At 35.2% G+C, this 9,173-nt stretch overlaps 1 protein-coding gene across 1 annotated transcript; it reads left to right on the top strand.

Moving 5' to 3' along the window:
* Positions 1-664: 664 nt before the first annotated feature.
* Positions 665-7,913, top strand: LOC130746893 (probable serine/threonine-protein kinase At1g54610). Its single transcript, XM_057599671.1, has 8 exons — positions 665-1,825; positions 2,622-2,906; positions 3,068-3,385; positions 3,817-4,044; positions 4,943-5,043; positions 5,565-5,679; positions 6,504-6,962; positions 7,510-7,913. The coding sequence occupies exons 1-8, from the start codon at positions 1,400-1,402 to the stop codon at positions 7,693-7,695; spliced, it is 2,118 nt and encodes a 705-aa protein (XP_057455654.1). The 5' UTR covers positions 665-1,399; the 3' UTR covers positions 7,696-7,913.
* Positions 7,914-9,173: the final 1,260 nt, after the last annotated feature.

The raw sequence follows: 9,173 nt of genomic DNA, 5'->3' as shown, positions 1-9,173 counted from the left end.
AAGCATTTGTTATAAAATAAATGCTATTAATTAATGTAATTAAGAAAGTAGCTCACAAAATATTTTCTTATTTCAAATATAGGTCAACATTAACGAGTGTCTTCAAAACACTAATAAGAATAATAAAATAATAATTTATTATTTTAAAATAAAAATATCTATACCTACTTTTTAAGTAACTAAAAATATTAAATTAGATAAATTAGATTTTCATTTCTTCTTAAAGATTTTATAAAAAAATAAAAAAATTGATTTTATTTTATGGTAGATCATAATCTTCTGGTCATATTTATAAATCATACTTATTGTACAACCTTTTCTTATTCCTTCAAGGAGTACAAGTTATTTTAGAAAGAGTGTAATTAGTAGTAATTACTATGAAAAAAGTTATTACACTAATTAAACTCATATTTAAGAGTTAAGACTTAAGACCATTGACTAATGATTTGAATCCATCTGAATTACTTGAAAAGGTGAGGACCGAATACCAAATTGAGTTTTGTGGACTTGGAATCCTTTGTTTCCCTAAAAAAGAAAGACTTAATTACCTTCATTCAAAAAATATTTTAAAAAAGAATAATCAATTTCACAGACGAAAAAGAAGAAAAAAAGTAGTAGCATATACCAAATAAAAAACGCGTTTAATAGTGAGTATTTGTTTTCCAAACAAACACCAACGACCAGCTTTGAAGGTTTGAACACAGAACCAAACACCAATCGTTCTTTGACAGAAGCAAGCAACGTGGTGGTGGGGAAGATTGTGTAGTAGTAGTGGCTTTTGACTGACCCTAATAGCCGGCAAAAGCCGTCTAAGGTTGTTGTCTGGTTGATGATGATAATGTTCTTTTTAATGTCTGAATACGCGTTGAATTCAACTTTCTCTCTCTTCTGATTCTTCATTCATCTTTACCCTTAATTCCAATTCAAAGGTCCACCCCACCAAAAAAAAATTGATTTTTTTTCATTCTTCAATATACCCTTTGAGTATTATCATATCAATCCTAGACTTGGTTCAATTTCCTTCCTTTATTCTCAAAAAGATGCTTCCTTTCTGAATTTCAAAGATCATTGGCGTGGTGTTTGGATTGGTGGGATCTGAATTGTGTGGTTGGTTCAAGTTTACTTCTTTATGATTTGGTCAAGTGGGAATCTTCAAATTCTTGATTCTTGGTTTCTGCTTTTGCTCCAGGTTAAGAACATGGAATTGGGTATGTGCTTATGAATAGAAAGATCTCATCTTTACTTTTTTTTGTATAAAAGAAAAGCAGGTGGTATAGTAGGTACTGTTGTTGAGTTTTGGTGAAGTTGTTGTGTTGAAGAATGATGTGTTGTTGCTTGTGAATAGTGTGATCCTAGTTCTTGAAGTGGAATAGTATTGTTATCTTGCTGGTTTTGCAACATGGGTTGTCTATGTTCCAAGAGTTCAGCTGTGGAAGACAGCAATGAAGGTGTCCCTAAGAAACTTCAATATCAATCAAGTAGCACAAGGCCTTCGGAGTTGAATGTTTTGCGGTTGAATTCAAGCAAGAGGGTTGAAGGGGGTAGGGTGAAAGATGTGGTATTAGATGGAGGTGATGTGAAGGTTTCTTTGGTTGACAAGAAAATCAATGGATCAGTGAAATTGTATGATGATCAAAGTGGGAGGAAGATGGTAGTGAAGCCTGAAATTGCTGTTATTGATCATCCTGGAATTGGAAGGGTTCCGAAGGCTGTAGAAGGAGAGCAAGTTGCGGCAGGATGGCCGGCTTGGCTTTCTTCCGTTGCCGGTGATGCTATCAAGGGATGGTTACCGCGAAGCGCCAATTCTTTTGAGAGGTTACATAAAGTAAGTAGCTGCCTTGTCTGCTCTCTTTGTGTTTGTAATATAATTAGTGTATGTTTGGAAATACTTATGCAATTGATTCTAAAGCCATAATCAATTTTGGGGAGAAGCTTATGTGGGTAGCTTCCGAGTTCTTTTCTGGTAAAAGAGAAGTTGATCCAGACATGCTACTAATCTTTATGCTTCTAGTGTTTACAGTTATATAATTCTTACTACTGTCTTCTGAGTGCACTTGCCAAAATTCTTTGGACTCTACCATTCCAAAGATCACTTTTAATACTGGTATGGTAAAAGTATTGATGGAAAAAAAATTAAACCATAAAATTTTTAATTGTGATTTCTGCTCATTGTGTAATTTAAAGTTTAAAGTTTATGAAGCAAATTGTAGAGTGGATGGGAGGGAAGTGGAAAACATCGGTACCCTAACATTTCCATTTCAGAAGATAATCAGCTATCATTACATGAAAATGTTTCCAGTAGGAATCACGTTACTGTTTTACAAATGGAGTATAAACAAGTCTTAGTGTTGGCTGGCACTGAATTTCCCAAGAAAGAAAAGAAAGGGTTCAGTGAAGTTTGATTTTTTGACATTATTTCATGTACAATCCATTTTTGCATTTTTTTTCCTGTAGAGCTAATGGTATGGTAAACCATGAAACTCTCTGTTGTAAAAACGAGAGTGCCAGTTATATATGCTTGCTCAGTTTTGTCTTGTTTTTGTGAGTTTTTGTATTGGTGAAGGAAAGATGCTATATTTTCTAATGATCTGTGAATAATTTGGTGAATTCTATTATTGCAGATTGGGCAAGGAACTTATAGTACTGTTTATAAGGCACGCGACGTGACTAACCAAAAGATCGTTGCATTGAAGAGGGTCCGCTTTGACAATCTTGATCCTGAGAGTGTCAAGTTTATGGCGAGGGAAATCCATGTTCTGCGTAGGCTTGACCATCCAAATATAATAAAGTTGGAGGGTTTGATAACTTCACAGACATCTCGTAGCTTGTACCTTGTTTTTGAGTATATGGAGCACGATCTAACAGGACTTGCATCAAATCCTGAGATCAAGTTCTCTGAACCCCAGGTAGGAATGACTCTTTTCAATTGGTCTTTTGTTTTAAGTGTAGTTGGAATTCTTGTGCATATGCCTATCAAGTATAACTATAGGAAACTTTGTCCTATTTTTGAAATTTTCTAAGTAACTTTGATAAAAAAACTCATAAAACAATATTGTTTGTATGTCAGCTGAAATGCTACATGCGGCAACTTCTTAGTGGATTGGATCATTGTCATAGTCATGGTATCCTCCACCGCGACATAAAGGGCTCAAATCTCCTCATCGACAATAATGGCGTCTTAAAGATTGCTGATTTTGGTTTGGCAAGTTCTTTTGACCCTCGTCAGAGTATTCCGTTGACAAGCCGTGTAGTAACTCTGTGGTATAGACCACCTGAACTTCTACTCGGAGCTAATCGTTATGGGGTTGCAGTAGATTTATGGAGCACTGGTTGCATACTGGGGGAACTATATACTGGCAGACCCATTTTGCCGGGCAAAACAGAGGTATGACCATAAATACTTCACTACTTGACTAGTATTTGAATTTGATGATATGATATCTTCATATTTTATGGGATATACCCATTAATTTCAATAATTTAGGTCTACAGAAATTCAGAAATTGCTTATTTCAAGAATAATAAAGGAAGGATTATTTTTGTACTGCAATCACACGATGAAAATGATATTGTGCATGTTTGGATACACAATAGAAAATCACAATAAGCCAAAATATGGTGGATAAAAGCAACTTCTCTTAGCTTTTGCTTCTGTCCACCATGATTTTGTCTTCACCGTATTTTTCTACCGTGTATCCAAACATGCACATTATTTCTTGATATTAGTTATAACTATACCTTTTGCTGGGTGAGTCCAATTTGTCTGCTTCTTTTACAAGAGGTGTACACCTGAAGATTAATATTAGCTCCTTGTAGGTTGAGCAGTTGCATCGGATTTTTAAACTCTGTGGCTCACCATCTGACGACTATTGGCTTAAATCGCGGTTGCCACATTCAACTGTATTCAAGCCTCCACACCATTATAGGCGATGTATTACTGAGACATTTAAGGAATACCCATCTACTGCTGTTAAGCTTATAGAGACCCTACTTTCTGTAGATCCAGCACAAAGAGGAACAGCAGCTGCTGCTCTGAAAAGCGAGGTACAGCGTTTATGGCTCCAGAATATAATTATATAATCTGACTGAGATTGAGCTACATTCTTCTCTTATGTAATCTAATGTATTGGAAGGATCATTTTCTCATCTCTTAGTTGTCCATACCTGCGCAGTGAAGCTCTCCATATTGTTCATTCCATTATATCGTTGTACTATAGTCGGCAGGTCAAGGGATGCATAGATGCATAGAAAGCTGTGGCTAATGTTTCTTTGACATTGAATAAATGATTATACTCTAGTCACATAAATCCTCAATTTGTGATTAGACAAATAAGGATTTCCTTACACTGGAAATAGCCAAATCGCAGGCATTTAATGTTCTTTATTTAAATGGTTACATTAGACAACATATAATGGTCTATCATTAGACATGATTCATGATAAGAGTAGACATTATGGTGTTGTTTGATTCATATAGCCAGCCGACTTCACCTAGTAGGAAAACTTTGGTTGTTATTCTTTCTTTACATGCTTTTCATAGAGCCCTATGGCATTGATTGATGTATCTATCCTACTGCACTGTTTTTTGGAAAATGATAGTTTTTCTTTATTTACGTGTCACTGCAGATATATATATATATATATATATATATATATTTGTGCTCTTCAAAAGCCATATTGTTATTTTTCTTTTTCCTTCTATGCTTAGCACCTTCTTACCTTTCATTACAAGGTGGTTATGAAATCATGAATTCAGAACTTACCAGAGCTTTATTTGTAACTTGCGAATAAAAGAAAAAAAATAGATATATTTGTCACTGTACTGCTACATAATGAAGTATGAAATAATAATTGAATTTCTAACAAAATCTTCATACGTGATTATTTAGGAACCTTTTTCCTTGCTAATCTCCATTTTGAAATTTTCCTCATGTATTGGCAGTTCTTTACATCAGAGCCTCTCCCTTGTGATCCATCAAGTTTACCAAAATATCCTCCCAGCAAGGAGATTGACTCTAAATTGCGGGATGAATCAACCAGAAGGTACCTTGTTTAGGTTGATTCTTTTTGAGTTGTGGAAAAAAAAAATTATATTTTAACTAATTAGTATTATGATAGTGGCTTCAATATTTAGAATGAAATATGTAATTAGTAATGCAAATTACATGGCTTAATCTAAACAATTTGTGTACTCAAATTGATTATGTGGCTTCAATATTTAGAATGAAATCAAACTGTAATAAAATTTGAATTTTGAATGTTGACATCTCTGCCATGAAGAAAGCATAACTCATTGGAACTCCTATATACTTATATATAGTATGAGAAATAGTATACCATTGGTGGTTGAAGGGTTGCACAGCCTCAAAGACACAGCTATATTGAGCCTTCTAAAACATATTGCAATGCAACCACAGCTATATGCTTTTATTTGTTTCATCAGGACTGTTGGCTATGCTGTCTGTGCCACTTGATTCATCCATTTGTGGCAAAAGGGTGCCTTTTTGTATAAGCCTATTTTTATAAGATAATAATATTTATTCATTCCTTTTTTATCGTCTCAGGCAAGGAGCTGTTGGTGAAAGGGAGCAAAAGGTTGGCTCAGGGGTTAGACAAGAAAAAGGACCTAGGGCCCATGTCACAACAAAAGGCAATGTTGACATAGGCGCATCAATACAGGTAATTCAACAAGGTTTATTGCAGGCCTGCTTCTATTTGATGTTGTCTAGATACCATATTACCATTTAGTGCAGTGACCCTGAAATTGGTGGAAAATAGAAGGAAGTGTTTATACTTCGCTGTGTTTTGAATCGGCTAGTAAATTGTTCAGCATTTTTGGGTGGAGTTTGGATTTTTGTGAAATGTAAGAAACTTATCTATTTGATAATCACCAGTTCTTATGCCATTGCTTATCAGTTCTTTGGGGTAAGACTTAGCCCATGCTAATTATTATGTGATTGTGTTAGAACTCCTTAACCTGTTAGAGTTGTAGGTTACAACTTGCAAATAATCTGAGTCTAATGGAACCTCCCCTCTTTTTTAGTCACGAGGAAAAAGAGAATCAACGGACTTGAAAGTTAAAACAAGATTGCTTCCTGTGGAGGATACCTCCTTTATTAGACAAATGAAAAATGATAGCAATACTTATTTTAAAACTCTTCCCAACACTCTCATTGATTGGTTGAAATTTATGTTGGGTCCACTAAAAATATGGGCTCCACATCAAATTTAGTTGGGCATGCATAAATTTCAACCAATCAATGAGTGAGTGTTGAAAAGTGAGTGTTGCTAGCACTCATCGTAGACAAATAAAGAAAAAATACCTGTTAGTCCTAAACAAGATAGAATTTGCAGTCTGTATTGTTGGTCATTTATACACTACTTTTTCTTAATCTTCTGGCATGCTTTACATGAATGAATCCTCATATATTAAATTCTTAACTATTCTAGTGGTGGTCTTTCTACTCCTACTTGTCAGCTAATCTTATTGTTGTATGTTGCAGCAAGCGCAACGTCATTCCAGCTCAAATCACCGGAGTGAATTGTCCTACCCTCATAGAGAACCTGTGTCTGGGTTTCTGGGTGTCGCACACAAACAGTCAGAAGATGTTAAAGAAATGGGAAATAATTCATCTGGGCATCTTTTCAAGAGGCCTTCACATTCAGGTCCTTTGGTTCCTGGTTATGGCTGGGCAAAGGGTGCGAAGGAAGTTGATGATGGACCTCCAGTTTCGAACAGAGTGAACCTATCGAAACTATCTGGGCTTGTGGCATCTAGGACTTCATTGCCTGAAGATCAGGGGGAAAAACCAGCTCACTTGCACCACAGAAAACCAGTTGAAGTAAGAAAATCCGTGGAGGCAACTAGTGGATCAGAGTCACGAAGAAGGCACGATAAAAAACGGATTGTTGATCAAAGTCAAATTGACAATCGGAGGGTCCCCGCTGAAAAATCAACTCCGGTTAGTTATTACTATTATTATTGTTATAAATTTCTTGTTTTTTTTTTATTTACTTGATTCTCAATATTTGGTAGTAAAAGCCTTCCCTTGGTATCAATAAGGATTTGGATCCTCTCCTATCACATGACCATCATGTTTGAGAGAAATAAGCACAAACATGACCCTCTGAATATTATGAAGAGAGATATAGACACAAAGTTTCACGTGACACTGTCATGTGACATGAGGAAATCTTAATCCGATCAACTCTGATGGGTTGCCAAGTCAACAAGTTATATTCAAAACTATGTGCATCTTTGTTTTTCTAATAGGACACTCTTATATAGGAACAAGAGTACATTGTTCGAATCCCGCTAATGTTGTTAAATGATGATTCTTCTTTCCTCGATTTGTTACACTTTTCTAAAAATTTGTGGTCTTTATAATAGAATTACTCAACCCCATTACTTGTGAAACATTTAGAGGTTGCTGATTATACATTAATTGACTCCGAAACCCAAACGTGGTTTATACTTTGCTTGAGTCTTGATATGGGGCTCTATTTCAGGATGGGCGTGGATCCAGTGCGTCTGGAGGAAACAAGATATACATGTCAGGTCCGTTACTCGTTTCGTCGAACAATATGGATCAGATGCTCAAAGAGCATGATAGAAAGATTCAGGAGTTTTCGAGACGAGCCAGAATCGACAAATCAAGAACAAAAGGTGAGAAAGTTCGTGCACAGAGAAAGTAGTCAAGCTACTTTAAGCATATCTGCTTACATATTTTTATGAACAGTATTTATTTATCTCTCAAAACAAGTGGGGAGAGGAAGAAGAGTGCATTTACTCTTACTGTAGTATATGTCATGTAAATTGCAGGCTCTAGAAGAAGAATTTTATGTTGCTTCTGCTCCTTTTTACCCTTATATATATAAAAAATATAAGCAATTTAATTTATCATGTTTCTTCACTCATGTTTCACCTTTAGATTTATATAAGCATGGTAGTTTATGTTCTTTGGTGTTATACAAGGAGAAAAAGCAGAAGAAAAAAAAGATGGATGTATTATTATGAAAATAGTTTTTGTGTTGGCTGTAATAGTGTCATTAAGATTTTCCCCCAAGAAAGAGAAATCAGAACACAAGCATCAGCAAAGAAGAAAGAAAGTATGCAAGTTTTATGGCACAGAAACGAAGAATAGTACCGATATTGAAAGTATAAAACAGTTCCTACCTTCCTTCTCAGTTTGGTTAACAAAAAAGGGAAGGAAGAAAAACACGATTATGGAAATGCATTTTCTCTGTTTGGTTAGAGTTGGAGAGGAAATGAGGAAGGATGGAAAAGTTGCACGAACCCTAATGTACTTTCCTTTCCTTCTAAAGATGAAGAGGTGTAAGTGTTGATTTGGCCAAAATGCACTTTATTTCACATCTAATAAATATATTATTGATAATAATTTCTTAACTATATTCTTAAAAACATTTTTTTTTGCATCGGAAAACTAACAAACAACAAGAAACTAAGGAATCACTTGAGAATCTCTCAACAGGAGAGTCTCAAGCTCAGAACAAGGGTCGCCCCCTTCTTTGCAAGCCAATCTGCCACTGCATTACTGTCTCTATGAGTCCAAGATAAAAGCACCTTCCATGGTCGAGAGAGAGAAGATGGGTGATATCTAACAGCACCAGCGCATGAATATGAAACCGAACCCTGCTCCTTGTGCTCAAGAATGCAAAAACATATATTTTGTCAAAATACGTTATCTATAATAATCTCTTACCTATGATTTAGCAAAAATACATTTTCCTTTTTTGTCCCTTTTCTTCCATATTCTCTCATATCAAACAATTTAAATAATTATCTCATTTTTCTTTCACAACCGAAGAATTTAGGATGTCTTGACTGACTATGTTACGCGATAAAGGCGGCTTAGAGACGTGAGATGACTTCCATTTGCAGAATTTGTGGAAATAATATATATCCTCTTTTTCTTCACACCGATCCTCTGAAAACGCACTAAGTTCCTTTTGCATTCTGCCTAGGCTTGAACTTCGTTCATACTCTTTTTATCATATTATTTGGAGAGAAAATAAATGGATACAGAAAAGGTAGAGGATTTGGCTTATTTGCATTCCCAACCCCTCTGGAAAAGTTAAAAGGATGTAGTGATGGAAAATAGTTAAAAGGATATAGTGATGGAAAATTGTAAAGTAATTGTTGTAGGTTATTA

This window comes from Lotus japonicus, chromosome 3, assembly GCF_012489685.1.
Source record: "Lotus japonicus ecotype B-129 chromosome 3, LjGifu_v1.2".
NCBI classification, from domain to species: Eukaryota; Viridiplantae; Streptophyta; class Magnoliopsida; order Fabales; family Fabaceae; genus Lotus; species Lotus japonicus.
Note: the sequence above shows the minus strand (reverse complement) of the source record. Positions and strands in the feature narration are given on the sequence as shown.

Excerpts from the sequence above, each read along its gene's own strand:
- LOC130746893 (XM_057599671.1), top strand. The coding sequence starts at position 1,400 with ATGGGTTGTCTATGTTCCAAGAGTTCAGCTGTGGAAGACAGCAATGAA. Across the intron at positions 3,386-3,816 it reads TTTTGCCGGGCAAAACAGAG|GTTGAGCAGTTGCATCGGAT; the intron begins GTATGACCATAA and ends AGCTCCTTGTAG. Across the intron at positions 5,044-5,564 it reads CGGGATGAATCAACCAGAAG|GCAAGGAGCTGTTGGTGAAA; the intron begins GTACCTTGTTTA and ends TTATCGTCTCAG.